Genomic DNA, 16082 nt, shown 5'->3' with positions numbered 1-16082 from the left:
TGGGTGTTTACATTACCAACTTCCACGTTCGGATGGACACACTGGCCCACGTACTGTACTATCCGATGAAACCTTTGGTTACCACCCGTTCCATGGAATATTTGCGTTTCAGAGAATTGCCAGCCGGCATCAATTCAATTGTAGCCATTCTCTGTTATACCGGTTACAACCAGGAAGATTCTGTCATTTTGAATGCCTCCGCTGTCGAAAGAGGATATTTCCGCTCTGTGTTTTACCGTTCTTACAAAGATTCGGAAAACAAACGTATCGGTGATCAAGAAGAAAACTTTGAGAAGCCCAACCGACAAACCTGCCAGGGTATGCGTAATGCCCATTATGACAAATTGGATGATGATGGTATTATTGCCCCAGGCATTCGTGTATCCGGTGATGATGTCGTCATTGGAAAAACTATGACTTTACCCGAAAATGATGATGAACTTGATAGCACAACAAAACGTTTCACCAAACGAGATGCTTCGACGTTTTTGCGTAATTCTGAAACTGGTATTGTGGATCAAGTCATGTTGACGTTGAACAGCGAAGGCTACAAGTTTTGTAAGATTCGTGTCAGATCGGTGCGTATTCCCCAGATTGGTGATAAATTCGCCTCTCGTCACGGTCAAAAGGGTACCTGTGGTATTCAGTATCGTCAAGAGGATATGCCCTTCACATGCGAAGGTTTGGCTCCCGACATTATTATTAACCCTCACGCCATTCCATCTCGTATGACAATTGGCCATTTAATTGAGTGTTTACAAGGCAAATTGGGTTCGAATAAGGGCGAAATTGGTGATGCTACACCATTCAACGATGCTGTAAACGTACAAAAGATTTCCACCTTCCTGCAGGAGTACGGCTATCATTTGCGTGGCAATGAGGTTATGTACAACGGTCATACAGGTCGCAAAATTAACGCTCAAGTCTTTTTGGGTCCCACTTACTATCAACGTCTTAAGCACATGGTGGACGATAAAATTCACTCTCGAGCCAGAGGTCCAGTACAGATTTTGGTGCGACAACCTATGGAAGGCAGAGCTCGTGATGGTGGTCTACGTTTCGGTGAGATGGAACGTGATTGTCAGATATCTCACGGTGCTGCACAATTTTTGCGCGAACGTCTATTCGAAGTCTCCGATCCATATCGTATTCATGTGTGCAATTTCTGCGGGCTAATTGCCATTGCTAATCTGCGTAATAACACCTTTGAATGTAAGGGTTGCAAGAATAAAACACAAATCTCGCAAGTTCGTTTGCCGTATGCAGCTAAGTTATTGTTCCAAGAACTAATGTCTATGAATATTGCACCACGTTTGATGGTATTTTAAGAGGGAGAAAAGCGACGATGAGAGTAATACATAAATTTGAAAAATGATTTAGTGTTGAATGGTTGGTTAATTGACATACATACATAATTTTTAGCATTTTAATATCAAATATCAATTAATAAAATAATTTATATAAGTAACAATGATGATGACTTTGTATTTCATAATTTATGACTATGTTAATAAAATGATTTTTTTAAATAAAAGTTTTTGATTTTTTTATAAATCCCAAAACAAGATGATCTTAATATTACTTATCAGAAGAAAACATTCTGAGAAAAATGTTTAATAAAAAAGAAATAAAAACAAGTAAAAAAGTGTCAGTCGGTGGTATGCGGAGGATGTATTCGAAGTTATACACAGGTTTTATTATTCGTTTTATAGGGTAAACGCACCTAATTCCGGCATGTACCAATAGTCGGCATCTGTTTTATATAACATTAAATAACTACAAAATCCTATAACTAAATATGAAAAATACCTTGAATAATCTTCAATGACACTGCAATCTATCTCTGTATAAAATTTAATCGAGCTAAGTTCATTTATTCAGTCAAAAATTGGCATTTGGTCAATGAGGTTTGTCAACACTAGCGATTATTCATGTTTCTTAAGAAAAAAAATAGTGGGCATGACAATTTCAAAAGACTTGTAACTATATTAAAATTATATTTTTTCACAACGATCTTCTTCATAATTGTAAAGAACATAGAGGAGAATACTTTAGAATATAAAATCATTAAAAAATATTTCTAAAAAAATAATTATATCGATGCCGACCTTAGGAACAAACAATTTTAAAGTTTTCCTATAGACGGCATATGGGTGAATAATAAGCATCTTTTCGATCATTTTGGCTCAAATGGGAAAAAATGTTAAATAAGTCCTCTAAATAACGATTAACTTATGAAAAATTAGTTTTGAGTGTTTTATATAATAGAAGACACGATTTTAATCTCAAATACTTTTAACCTCTGAAATGCCTTATTTAGCCATGCCGAGAATTGGATAGCAGGTTCCCAATGTCGGCACCATGTTTTATAATTCTAACATTTTAATAAATAATATTATTTTATATAACTATTTCAATACAACACTGATGGAAACATCCCATAGTAATAATTTATTATTGCAAATAGCAGAAAAATCAATTAAATATATAACTTTTGTTTAACTAAAATGTGACAAGCCGACTATTGGTACATAACATGCCGACAATTGGAAAAATGTGCCGACTATTGGCACAAATGCACTATTTTAGATTATTATTAATTTAATGTACTTTAATACAAGATAATTAAACAAATTTGTATTCCATCGGGAAGTAGACAAAATTTCGAAACAGATGAACCTGAATACAATACCGTGGAAAATATGCACTTGGAATGGTGAAACGTTTAAAAAGCGAAAATTCTTAAAGTGCCGACTATTGGTGCACTTACCCTATAAGGCATATTTTTAATTATAGATGTTTCGGATTTTATTCAAATGGGAATTCCACTCGCCTAATATTGGATTCATAAATATTGAAAATGTTGACCATTTGTGTGGGAGGTGCCAGAAGCAGTGAATCAATGGGTCCCATGTTCGAACTTGAGACCTAGTTTTGGTAAAGGTAATAGGTCGTGGGGGAGGTACCAGAAGGAGTAGGCCAATGGGTCCCATCTTCAAATGTGATCTAGGTTTGGAACCTTTCAAACGGCTCATATTGAATTTATAAATATTGAAAGTTTTGACTATTCATGGGGGAGGTAACATAAGGAGTGGGAGAATGGGTCCCATCTTCGGATTTTATTCAGGTTCGGTAAAGATAATAAAAGTTTGGTTAAAATCGGATTGGCTATAAAATTAATTTTTAGCATAATTTTGATCATTTTGTGGGGCAGGTACCAGAAGGAGTGGACCAATGGGTTCCATCTTCAAATGTGATCTAGGCTTGGTAAAGGTAATAGGTCGTGCACAGTTTGGTTCAAATCGAACCTTCCAATCGCCCCATATTGAATTTATACATATTGAATGTTTTGATTATTCGTGGGGGAGGTACCACAAGGAGTGGACCAATGGGTCCCATCTTCGGACTTGATCTAGGCTTGTTAAAGATAATAGGTTGTAAAAAGTTTGGTTAAAATCGTATTAGCTATAAAATGGTAAAATACGTTTATAGCAGCAATTTTAACATTTTGTGGGGGAGGTACCAGAAGGAGTGAGTCGATATTCCCGATCTTCGTACTGGATCTAAGTTTGGTGAAAATATTACGATGTGCAAAGTTTTAATGAAATCGGTTACTTCCTTCGAGACCAGCCAGACAAAGTTTACTACAAATCGGATCGTCGGGTAGTTCACTAGATATTATAAAATCAAATTAAAATCAGCCAAATTTTGACGATATTGTGGCGGAGGTACGATGTGCACATTTTAAATGAAATTGGTTACTCGTTTCGAGAGTTATTGTGCGCACCAGTCGGCCAAATAAACATGGGTTCTCAAACGAATATTTCCATGAATCACATTTGATGAAACGAGGGAATTATTAGGGACCGGTCGCAGATCGTTTCTTTACAAACAACAATGTCTTAATTTGGCTTAAGTCTAGTTTAGGGCCCCCTCGAGGATCGTTTTACAATTTTACAACATGTAGTCCTTGGGGTCCTGATTACAACGGTATACTTTTTTCTTGCGGAAATCATCCCAACGGAACTTTGGAGGCCCATATCTCCGGAAATACCGATTTCCGCAAGAAAAAAAGGATACCATAGTAATCAGGGCTCCAAGGTCTACATGTGGTAAAAGTTTCAAAACGATTTGTGAAGGGCCCCTGAACTAGACTTGTTCCCTATATTCGCAGACACTTATTTTACACAGATATAAGAACCTACCTTTCCCACGATTTAAAATCAATCGAGCTTGTATTTGTCTAAAAATGTTATGAGAATTACTACAACAACAGTAAATGTAGAGTATTCAAACAACAATGTGTAAATTCACCACCACTTGCCTCTCTATATTCTCTTTGGAAGGTAGTCCATACAGATCTATTTTCCGAACCTCCAAACTTCTTCTTATTGTCACTTCGGCAAATCTTACAACAAAAGATCACAATTGTTCTAGGGCTTGGTAATCTAACGGTTTCTACTGCCACCGACGCATGCACTAGTTTGCATTTTATCATATTACACATACACTACTTCCAACTTCGCCGAATTTATTGCACATGAACTACAAAACTTCACCAAGTTCTTTATATTTTTTTCCTTTCACTTTTCACATTTTCTTTTTTTTATATTTTCACTAGAATTTTGGTGATTAGTTTCCAAAATATATAAATAAAAACGACACCGAACTATAAAAGCGACACGAAGTGAATGCTGATTTGTGCGCCTTCCAACATTCACAATATATACAACATAAACTACTATTGTGAATGAGTAAAAGCTCTTAACAGCCGTTTCTGTTATTTTCTCTCATGCTATAATTTTCTTTGTCTTCCATTCAAATTGAGTCAACAATGGATATGTTTAAATTGAATAATTTAATTATTCTAATTGTTTTAAAAAATGAGCTCTACTTATTAAAAAAAAAAAACAATTTTTTATAAATCAAAAAAATATGCCCGGCACTTAGTTAACAGAACTAAAAAGGAAACATTTTCCCCCAAACTAGTTCATTTGTTCCCTTTCATTGAATGGTTCAATTGAACTAGACCTTTCGTTAGTTATTTCACCCAACTTAATAAACATGTTTAGGAAAACCGTATCCCTGTTCCAAAGGAATCGTAATAAAGTACTGCTACTTAGTCTGCTACCGCTACACTCCGATCCCGATGATGAAGTCTCGAAAGAAACAAAAACCTACAAATCATTTGTACAGAGACCGCCGACAAATGAAACCGGTTGGGATCGTGTTAAGGAAGTGTTTAAAGTGGAGTAAGTCCAGCACATGATTTATGAATGAAAATCGAAATAACTGTGTCTATCTTCAGTGAATTTGGTTCAATATCACCCGAATTGAATTCCATTTATCAGGCTGGTTTCTTGGGTTTTTTGGTTGGTGGCATCTATGGCGGTATTATACAATCAAGAACGGCATACATGGACTTTATGGAAAATAATCAAGCTACAGCATTTCAGTCACATTTGGATGCTAAGGTAGGTGGTTGGATGGAGTTATTTTGAAGTGGATTTAAAATCTATTTAATGATTGTGTTATTATAGAGAAAACTGCAGGACAAGTTTACTATGAGTTTTGCCAGAGGCGGTCTTAGATGGGGCTGGCGTGTGGCGCTGTTCACCACTTCCTATTAGTAAGTTAAATACAAACAGTTTGTCAACTTAATCTTTTTAGGAACAAAAATATTGAAGATTTCGGGAAGAATGTTAAAACTAAGTTTTAGTTTAAATTCGATGCTTCCTTCGCACTAACAAATTTATTTAAAAATAAACAAAATAAAATTATTATCGATTCAAGTAGTACAAACTAGTAGATTCTTGCAATACGGTAACAGACCAATTGTTAGTCTTATTCATTCTCATTTTAATTCTTTCAAAATTATTTGCAACTCCGAAGTATTTTATTTTCCTTTCAAATGATTTTTTATAACATGAATATTTTTAATAAATTACGATATTATTTTCTTTATAGTGGCATGGTCACCTTAGTTTCAGTGTACCGAGAAAAATCTTCAATTTATGAATACTTGGCTGCTGGAACACTCTCCGGAGCCATTTACAAAATGAACATGGGCTTAAGGGGTATGGCAGCTGGCGGTATTATTGGTGGTGTATTGGGAGGTTTGGCAGGTGGAGCATCTCTCTTAATTATGTCTTTGTCTGGTACTACAATGCAAGAGGTTCGCTACTGGCAATACAAATGGAGAACCGATCGAGATCAGGCTATTGCTGAAACCTATAAGGTAAATATGTAATTTTTAGTATGAATACGAATATATTAAAAATATATATAATTTGTTATTATAGTTGGCTGCTGAAGAAGATTCTCCGACACCAGAAATAATGAAAGCCCACGATGCTAAAGTCGGAGAAAAAATCACATTGGAACATATTAAGGTAATTAATATAAAATATGTATGTTTTGTTAATACTTTAATATCGTATTTTGTTTAATATATGTAGTTGGAACCTGAACAAAATGAAACAAAGACAGAAACAAAACCTGAGACAAAGTCTGAAACAAAACCAGAACAAAATGCAACAACACCTATTCACACAAAATTGGCGGAACAGATCACATCAAAAAAGTAGATAAATTATAATGTTTTTTATAGTTAGTTTCATTTTTTGTTTGTAAATAAATATGTTGATAAAAATACCTATCAGAGGTATTAAAATACATAAAATTTAATTTTTGGCCATAATTAGAACTGTCGGTTTATGAAAAAAAATAAATATCACATAAAAGTGTTTCGGAGTCACCAAACAACACATGTTACTTGCCTAATGGGTCGAACATTGGGCAAGTATCATGTGTTGAAGAAATTGAGAATGAGTCTGTCAAAGTGGGTCTTACAGTAAACGGCGAGAAGACTAAGCTGCTGGTATCAACGTGCAAGACGTCCTGTAGACTCGGACCAACTGTGGTACTTGAAAACTACAGCTTCGAGGTAGTTAAAGATTTTATATACTTTGGCAAGGCCATAAATAAAACGAATGACTTCAGTTTTGAAATTCGGAGAAGGATTGTTATGGCCAACAGATGCTACTATGGACTAAGTAAGCAGTTTAGAAACAAGGTACAAGTACAAATTTCCAAAACTTCCTACACCTCAATAATGATCCTAACTCAAAATTTCAGGATTTCTACACTATTGCTTCACCAAAAATGCAAATTGTACCAAATCTTGTACCATTTAGTACCCATATGTTGGAATTTCCAAAACTAATTCCATACACCAATCCAACAGTAACCTTATTTAAAAAATCTAGCTCTATCGGTTTATCCAAAAACAACTTTGGTACTATTTAGTACACATTAGTACAAATTTCTAAAACTTCCCAATCCTAAACCTTAACAACGATCCTAACTCAAAATTTCACTATCGGTTCACCCAAAATTCAAATTGTACCAAAGTTAGTACCATTTAGTACCCATAAGTTTTAATTTTCGAAACTACTTCATACAGTAATCCTACACTTCAACAGTAACTTTATTTCCAAATTTCAGTGTTCTAGCTCTATCGCTTCACCCAAATATACATTTGGTACTATTTAGTACAAAAGTTCCAAAACTTGCTATATATTCCAATCCTAAACCATAACAATCGGTTCACTTCCATTCACCAATCCAACAGTAACCTTATTTAAAAATTCTAGCTCTATCGGTTTATACAAATACACATTTGGTACTATTTAGTACACATTAGTACAAATTTCCAAAACTTCCTACTCCTAAAACTTCCCAATCCTAAACCTTAACAACGATCCTAACTCAAAATTTCACTATCGGTTCACACAAAATTCAAATTGTACCAAAGTTAGTACCATTTAGTACCCATTAGTTTTAATTTTCAAAACTACTTCATACAGTAATCCTACACTTCAACAGTAACTTTATTTCCATATTTCAGTGTTCTAGCTTTATCGCTTCACCCAAATATACATTTGGTACTATTTAGTACAAAATTTCCAAAACTTCCTATATATCCCAATCCTAAACCATAACAATCGGTTCACCCAAAATTCAAATTGTATCAAATAGGTGCAGTTTTCTAAAACTGACTAAATATCGCTACACTTCGACGGTAATGTTAATTTCAAATTTAAGGATTCCAGCTGCATCCATTCCTCCAAATTCAAGTTGTACCAAATTTAGTACAGTTTAGTACTTTTCGTATAAATATAAGTACACACTTCCAAAACTATGTACTTATATCAAGCCTACTTCTCAACCTTAATTCGCATTCAAGTATTTAGCTCTATCCATTCACATGCTACAAAATTTTACCAATTTTTAGTACAATTTAGTACTTTTCAGATACTCATAGTTCGAATGTCCAAAAAACCCTTTGCTACATATATTCTACACCCCATAAATGACTCTCAATCGAAATTTCTGAGTTCTAGATGCACCGGTTCGCCAAATACACATTTAGTACTTTTCGTTCCATTCTAATACGAATTTCCAAAAACCTTTGGACCAAGGGTGATCCTCACCCCAAATTTCAAGATTCTAACTTCAGCCGTTTCGTTTGGGCGTTGATGAATCGTTAAGCCAGTCAATCACTTTACTCTTTTATTAGAAAAAAAAGAACATTCAGTTTTCGAAATCTAAAGATAATTAATTTTATTAGAGGTCTTTGGTCAAAGCCTTTTTAAAGAGAGTACTTTGAATTTGTATAAGTGTAATTTTCTTATAAAATTTCCATTCTCTTCTTTGATTCCCCTAATAAAAAATGCAATTACAGCTTCGTGATTCTAAATATTTCTTTTATTGTTGACTTGAACTGCAATAAATCGTATTATTTAATTTTTCTTTCTTCTTTAAATTGACAACGATATACATATGTGTTTCGTAGAATACCACAGTATGTTTTATTTTTCTCAAAGAATTTTATATTTTTTTAATTTTTAATGAATATGTAAAGTTCATATATATATTTTTTTATTATTTTAAAAGTAAAAATTATTTCATGATATATATAGAATACTACTTTAATATAGTAATTATTTTTCAATAGGAAATATAACTAAAATTATTTATTTTATTTATCGACAATAGATGTCAAGTAAATTTTCATATATTTGTGTATTGAATAATAAAGTTGCGTATAAAATAAATACTAATCTCAAAAAACATGTATACATATGTAGTATTTGTAAAAATTTCATATATGAAAATAATACAAAAAAATATACATATATCTCATAGACAATGAAAAAATAGGAGTTTTACAACAATAATTCACTCATTCATCGGTAAAGAGAAACAAAAACAGATTATTTTCACACATGTTCTTCAACGTACAAATATTGCGGCGGCTAAGATGAGCATCAATGACTAAATAATACAAAAAAAAGGAAACAGAAACATTTTGTTTAGCAGTCTACATGGTTTCATTTCAAATTTAATTCGTTTCTCGACATATTGTTTTACACTGACCACAGAGCAAGTTCACAAAAAATAATGGGTATATTGAAATAAATATATGTATATGTAAATATATGTATATCATTCAGAACGGTCCAAGACACAACATAAACTCAAGATCATAACCGAGGCAAACAAAAGAAACACAATTTAAACAATAACACACATGGATTAAGATTGTTCTTGTGGTTTTGTTAGGCGTCTAGCACCACGATTTGGTGGTCCTTTGGGTTTGGCAAAAGCCGGTCGGTGGAGCATTTTCTTTGGATGTAGTTCTTCTTGTAGATAGTCCTCGGTTAGTTCAGAGCCGGAATCAATTTCAAGCTGAAGAGAAAATGCAACAAATTATAATAATTTCTATAGATCAGATATTGTTTAGGTGGGTGTAATTACCTTCTTAGCCACATCTATTCCATACGATTGCAATGTTTCCAGGAACGGTGCTTTACAGCTGGAATACATCATTCTTTCCCTGACCGAGCACGAATAACCCGGCATGGAGTATATGAAGACATAGGATTCTAAATAATCACCCTCGTGCGTGTGTTTAAACAAATACAAATGGTAGCGAGCATGGTCATCAGGTACCTGCTTTGGAAGATCAGAAAGTGTCACAACTGCAGCATGGGAGACATGTATCTGTTCCGCTTCTAAATCAATGCGGAATTGTAAATAATCATAGGAGCCTCGCAGCAAATCTTGTATAGCTTGTTTAGCTCCCTCGGACAGTGGGCAGGAGAGACCGCCTAAAGTTTGATGTCTGGATTCAGTATTGATATCCGTATTAATTTCCACTTTACGCAATTCAGCTAATTCCTCTTCGCGTGATGTTAATGGTGCTGGCGATGCAATGGCTCTTTTGTGACGTTTATATCCCTCCAGAGTTGTCTCATCCCGGCTAGTGGCATGTATTTCTTCGGTAATATGAGCAGAACCGAATTCCTGTTTGAGCGTTGCTTTTGTGGAAGCATATACCATTTTTTGGCGTATACTGGCAGTGTCGGGTACCCAGCTGATCAGCAGCCATGCTGGTCCCACCTGGGTTTTACTATCCAAACGATACAGTATATAACATGGTACGTTCTCTTCAATAAGAGGCGTAACGAATTTATCGAAATCTTTCTCCCAATCCTTTTTCACTTCCGCAGTATCGGTGACACTCAGTTCCTCTGCAAAGAAGACAAACAAACAAAAATTTTTAATTGATTATAAAATTTCGTTGATGTTTCACAGCAGGTGGCCCCGCTGGCCACATCATATGCTTTTGTTTTTCCATGCATGAACTCACCATTTTCTATAGATACTTTAATGACACGCAATTTTCCACTTTTAGCTTTTCCAAAGACTTTCAGTGATTTTTCATTAGCTATGGTAGGTTGGTGTGGAGGGGAAGAAAGAAAGCAGAATAATAATTTTCATATATATTTTTTTGTTTGCTTCTGTTGTTTACGTTTCATTGGCAACAGCCGAATTCTTACCTTTTATGCCCGTCTGATGAGACATTTTCTATTTTTATAATAAAATTGAATTATGATTCTAACTAAAATTATAATATAATAATTTCACTTCTATATTTTTTTGGGGGGATTTCTTCGTTCGGTATAGAATTTTGTGCTTTTTGGCGTAAATTGGATTTGGGGGATATGTGTATATTACTCACACTCTCTCTCGCACTACGGTTTAATGAAAATGCAACAACAAAAATTCGTAAATAACAAATTAGTTCGATATATCGAATAATCGAAATCGACAAGAACACTGCTTATCGATATGTTTACGTAGGAGGCCATATGAGGGATATTGCAAACGTTTTATTAATTTGAAAACTTTTGAATATATACAAATTTTCAAATCTCGACGGTTTCAATGGTCTGAATATAATCTCATAAAATGAGAGGTAAGTCCCCACCAAATTTAGCATAAAAGTGAACCTATACCACTAATTTTTCTACGGATATTTAGTATAAAAAATTGCTTCAATTTTTGAGGGATTTTTTAAGAAAATTGAATTGAAGAATAGACCAGATTAGATCGTGAGAGCTTTAACGGCAGAAGAAACCCTAGGAAGAAGTCCCTCAATGTCCGACTTAGCAGGCGGATTTTATGGTATCGTTGAAGACTTTATGGTATATTTATGTAACAGATTGACTGCTAGTGAAAGTTTTTTCCTGAAAATATTGGTAGAAGAATCAGAAAAAGAAAAATATATTAACATTGGTTGATGAAATTAGCCATAAGTCTATAGGCAATAGACTTATATGCTCGGACGGACGATTGTGTCGTGACGGCCTTGCTGGTAGGAGAGAAACCTATTCATAATTCCTATTGATACGAATTGGGAACATTGACATTTCCGGATCGGACATTTTTGCCTGGGAAGAACTCTCTCGTCGTTTGTAGGAAATTGCTGGATTATGACTATGTTTCATCTGTAGCTATTTATGGCTTCGGAGACCGCCTGTTGATGCCCTTCACGGAGAAGTACAACTGCTGGTCAACTTAGTTCCTTGTTAGGGATGTTTTTGTCATTTATGACGTATGCGATATCAATTACCATAATTCGGATGACTTATGTAACCTGACAGAGCTGGCAATAAAGCTATGCGACCAGTCAGTTTATGAGAAGATACCTGATCATCTCCTCAGTTGTTGCAAAAACTGCATCGCACGAAGTTAGAATGTGTAGCGATGCATATATACCACACATAACAAAACTAGATATAGGAATTCATTCAGAATGGCGAAAAAATCTTCCCATTAGGTTTGAGCACTTGCAAAAAAGTTGTCAATCCCTAGCCGAGTCGATCTAGGGTCGTTCCGATGCAAAGTTCGGAATGCGTGGGAAAGAAAGAAGACATTCTTTCTAATGTGAAACCAAAATATTAAATTTCAAGCTTGGTTGTGTTCAGTGTTCAAAATCCTCCACGATGACTCATATATTAGGAATTTCAAAATAAAACATGGTAGTAATAACTTTAATAACTGAAATATATAAAAACAGATTTTCATTGTGTAGTAAACTTTAATTTTTTATTTATCTTATTCAAAAGATATAGCGCATTTAGATATTGAGTATTATTATCTTAACATTATATTTAACGGATATTTTTATACATAGATTAATGATGATAGAATTTAACAAGTCAAATGCCAAAAAAACTAAGTTAATTAAAAATGTAATGTAGTGGTAATGAATTTCAAGGTTCTGTTAAAGAGAAAATGTTAATAAGATTGTCAGATGAATTGTCCAGACCATAATCCTGAAATAACAAAAAATAAACCATATTAAAATTAATAGCAACAAATAACAAAGAACACAATTGAAAACAACAATGCAATCGAGTCTTTTAAATTTTATTTTTATTTTTTTATTTCTATATTAAATATTTTTTATGTCTTAAACAATATTTCTATTATTGCTGTATTTTGTTTTAAGTGTGTTTCTCATGTGATAGATATACAAACCTTTAAAACATTTTCATCAAAAGGTGCATTAAGATGCTGCCATTTTTGGAATTCATTTCCAATCTGACCTTTGGACGACTCATGTTGATAGTTGCTTTGGCAATTGCATTCGATTTTTGTATGTATATAACAATATGTATCATCGAAATTAATGTTACTATATAAATTCAATATTTCTTCCAAAGTTATAAAAGGAAGTAACTGTCTCTCTTCAATGCTATACGCCGTTATTAGATAATAAACATGTAATTTATTTATATCCTTAAGATCCTTTAAACTCTCCATGACTTCAGGAACATTTTCAAATACAATAATTTGTTGCTGTTGCATTCTATTTGCTCCTGATAATAACAAATTATTTACAGATGATGTTAATAGAACTTTTGATGAAGCATTTTCCGATGAAGTAGTTAAATATTCAGTTATTTTTTGCTTTTTATTATCCATAGAAACCTGTTCGTCTAAACGTAAACATTTTAGGTCCATAAAATCGCACAATCCATGGATCATATTCATGGTATTTGTATTTTTAGCAATTATTATAAATTTGCCTTTTGCATTGTCACCACCAGCAGAGTAGGTTTGCATATAATATTGCAGGAATTCCAATTTTCCTGAATCAAATGGTCCCATTTCCGACCACACTGGTAATGAAGATGATAAATATTGCACAAGATCATTGGAGCTTGGTAAGTGTTTAATGAACGATGGATGATTGCAGATTTGTTGTAACATATTTGAAATATTACGTGTTTCAGAAGAATCCTCATCAATTGTGTCTTTGTGTTCGTAATAATATTCACAAATCTGTTGGAATAGATATTGTTGTAATTCCGATGGTCTAATGAAACAAATTCGGTTTTGCAGTTTGTACGATGTTGGTTTATCTAATGTTGAAGGTATAGCACTTCTCACATTTGTTTCATTATCTGATTTATAAATATTCTCACGGAAGAACAAATTCGCATTCGGCTTTGTACCCCATTTTTCCATGGTATTCGAATTTCGCAACTGTTTTCGAAACTCCTCCAATGATTTGGAACTCTTTGGTGGCCTTAATTCTGCTATTGGTTTAAAATAAAATCCTCCCTTTGGTTTTTTCTGTTCCTCGGCCTGGTCCTCCGGCGACACCCATTCTTCGGAGCCCCAATTACGACTTGTCACTTGCCGCTTACGTAGTTGGAAAATTTCTTCCTCATTTTGAATTTCGTTTTGTATTTGAATTTCTTTACCACTTATTACCATTTCATATTCTTCCACCAGATCGGACAATTTAAATCGTGTACTGCAACCCAAATATTTACCCACTTCATCTTTGAGAACTGCCTTCATTGTGGCGGTATTCACTTCCAAGGTGCCGTCACCTTTCCAGGTTTTATGTTTCTTTGTGCTAACATCACGCCACACTATATTGAATAACTTTTTATTTTTGCCAAATTGATCATGTTCAGATGATGGATTGTCTTTTGAACCCCATTTAAGGGAAACTTCATCTTCGGGATCGGAATTTTCATGCTTGTTCTGCGCTGGATTACAAAATCGTTTGCTTTTATTTAGCATCGATGGTGCTTTGGAACGTCTCATTATGGAAAATTATTTGTAAACAAAATATTTTTGAGATTGTTGTGAAATCCAAATGAATTCAATTCAAAACAAAACCCGCAATTTCTAGGACTGCGTCAAATGACAGCTGCTTTTGTTTTGCCCTCTGCCAGAGTTGCCATATACAAAGTGTGTGTATATTGTGGCACAATAGGTGTGTATGTTTTATTTTTATTTCTGTGCAAGGTCTATTAATAAGGTTATCTAGGGATACCGGCTGGAAATTTAAAAATCTAGTAGATCTCGTCTCCCTGATCCCGAAAATATATGACATTCATGGGGAGGTCCTTCTTTCCCGACATAAGGACATCTGAAGCTCCGGAATATGAATTCAGAAACTTCAGATGACATTTATGGACCGATTATGGTAATATTGGCGGATATGTAGAGAAACGCGTTTATTTAAAAGAAAATTTCGATCGCATAGCCGAATTTTCCATCTCTCCACAGGAGAAGGTTAAAAATCCCCGGCCGAAGGCCTTTTTTTTGTATAATTTGTAATTAAGACGAATTTAAGTGAAAGTATAATGTGTACGCTTTACAACTATATCAATATTACCTTCATCGATCCATAAATAACGAAGTTATAAGCATAGGAATTTCGGAAGTTTAGCGGTTCATATCTCGGGAATTATGATAAGGGAGACAACACCTACATGTGGCCAAAATTTCAGAAAAATCCGAGATGAGCCCCTAAATTTAACTTGCTTCGGGAGAAGATATGAATGCTATCGGATGCGTCCACAGGTTGGGCACAGTGTGAAGGACAATAAAATTCATTGGGTTGCTGCGAATTAAATAAGCAATCGTGAACAATCAGGTCGTGGCAAGCTATGCGGATCCAGTGTGATCTGTGAACACTAGTGATATTCTATGGAAAAGTATTCAGACCTGAGGGGACGAAGATCCTTCCCTTCCGTCACCATAGCAATATGCTTTCGTTGCAGTACCTGCTCGGGTGCTTCAGGTACAATCATCCCAACCATCATATGGTGAATAAGACTCCCCCAACCAGGCGTGTCAGGAAGGATCTGCATGATCTAGAGAGAGGTTCAAGGTAATAAAAGGGAGCCTCTAGATCAAGTTGCCTATCTAGCAGGTCCGAATAGCATTCATACTGATGCAGTAGCCGCAGCGCTGAACGGATACAGATTGATACGTAAAAAAGCTACATCAACAAGAGCAGATACAAACGGGTCAGAGACACGATTACCGATAAGGAATTCCTTCCGATTAAGAAGAACCTGTGTGTAGACTGTGAGTACTTCTATGAAGCCATCCCTTACTTCTACTATGCGAAAGATCTATTTACCTTCCTAGAGCACTGACTTATTCTTCCATTCAATGTTCTGAGAGGGTAAACAACTTTTGCACAAACAAATAAGGATGGGCCCCTTCCATTTCTTAACCCAAAATAAATTCACTCTCTTTTGTGCTTCACTGTTCATAAACCCCCATTACCGGTTTATTTTGAATTACGTTGGCAACCATATGACATTCCCATATGTGTCAAATCAGCTCAATTTTGCAAATTTTTTTGTTTACCTTTGTTCAAGTGTCACATTTCACTGATAAAGAATTTGCAC

At 34.6% G+C, this 16082-nt stretch overlaps 4 protein-coding genes across 4 annotated transcripts; 2 read left to right on the top strand and 2 right to left on the bottom strand.

Moving 5' to 3' along the window:
- Nucleotides 1–5: 5 nt before the first annotated feature.
- LOC133336659 (DNA-directed RNA polymerase II subunit RPB2-like) lies at nucleotides 6–1331 on the top strand (the record flags this gene model as incomplete). Its single annotated transcript, XM_061544939.1, has 1 exon — nucleotides 6–1331. A coding segment is annotated over one exon (1323 nt), but the record flags the coding sequence as incomplete, so codon positions are not given.
- A 3733-nt stretch (nucleotides 1332–5064) lies between these two features.
- LOC133336658 (RPII140-upstream gene protein-like) lies at nucleotides 5065–6587 on the top strand. The gene is made up of 6 exons (XM_061544938.1): nucleotides 5065–5252; nucleotides 5309–5474; nucleotides 5541–5629; nucleotides 5968–6238; nucleotides 6303–6392; nucleotides 6459–6587. Exons 1-6 carry the CDS (start codon nucleotides 5065–5067, stop codon nucleotides 6585–6587), a joined length of 933 nt encoding a protein of 310 aa, XP_061400922.1.
- Nucleotides 6588–9570: 2983 nt separating this feature from the next.
- On the bottom strand, nucleotides 9571–10980 carry LOC133336664 (twinfilin). Its single transcript, XM_061544943.1, has 4 exons — nucleotides 10908–10980; nucleotides 10718–10795; nucleotides 9823–10598; nucleotides 9571–9753 (listed from the first exon to the last, which is right to left on the bottom strand). The coding sequence occupies exons 1-4, from the start codon at nucleotides 10930–10932 to the stop codon at nucleotides 9601–9603; spliced, it is 1032 nt and encodes a 343-aa protein (XP_061400927.1). The 5' UTR covers nucleotides 10933–10980; the 3' UTR covers nucleotides 9571–9600.
- Nucleotides 10981–12626: 1646 nt separating this feature from the next.
- Nucleotides 12627–14478, bottom strand: LOC133336657 (uncharacterized). Its single transcript, XM_061544937.1, has 2 exons — nucleotides 12895–14478; nucleotides 12627–12689 (listed from the first exon to the last, which is right to left on the bottom strand). The coding sequence occupies exons 1-2, from the start codon at nucleotides 14476–14478 to the stop codon at nucleotides 12627–12629; spliced, it is 1647 nt and encodes a 548-aa protein (XP_061400921.1).
- Between the last annotated feature and the right edge of the window lie 1604 nt (nucleotides 14479–16082).

The sequence above is a fragment of the Musca vetustissima genome, unplaced genomic scaffold, assembly GCF_032173495.1.
Source record: "Musca vetustissima isolate MV318-11 ecotype Yass unplaced genomic scaffold, APGP_CSIRO_Mvet_v1 utg13589, whole genome shotgun sequence".
Lineage (NCBI taxonomy): Eukaryota > Metazoa > Arthropoda > Insecta > Diptera > Muscidae > Musca > Musca vetustissima.
The sequence above is the reverse complement of the archived record's forward strand: the minus strand, read 5'-3'. Positions and strand labels throughout refer to the sequence as shown.

Bases quoted from the DNA above. Each gene is read 5' to 3' on its own strand.
- LOC133336658 (XM_061544938.1), top strand. From the start codon at position 5,065: ATGTTTAGGAAAACCGTATCCCTGTTCCAAAGGAATCGTAATAAAGTA. The intron at 5,475-5,540 runs GTAGGTGGTTGG...GTGTTATTATAG, and splicing joins AGTCACATTTGGATGCTAAG to AGAAAACTGCAGGACAAGTT. The intron at 5,630-5,967 runs GTAAGTTAAATA...TTTTCTTTATAG, and splicing joins CTGTTCACCACTTCCTATTA to TGGCATGGTCACCTTAGTTT.
- LOC133336664 (XM_061544943.1), bottom strand. From the start codon at position 10,932: ATGTCTCATCAGACGGGCATAAAAG. The intron at 10,796-10,907 runs GTAAGAATTCGG...AACCTACCATAG, and splicing joins TCATCAGACGGGCATAAAAG to CTAATGAAAAATCACTGAAA. The intron at 10,599-10,717 runs GTGAGTTCATGC...TCTTCTTTGCAG, and splicing joins TAAAGTATCTATAGAAAATG to AGGAACTGAGTGTCACCGAT.
- LOC133336657 (XM_061544937.1), bottom strand. From the start codon at position 14,478: ATGAGACGTTCCAAAGCACCATCGATGCTAAATAAAAGCAAACGATTT. The intron at 12,690-12,894 runs GTTTGTATATCT...TTGTTATTTCAG, and splicing joins TTGATGAAAATGTTTTAAAG to GATTATGGTCTGGACAATTC.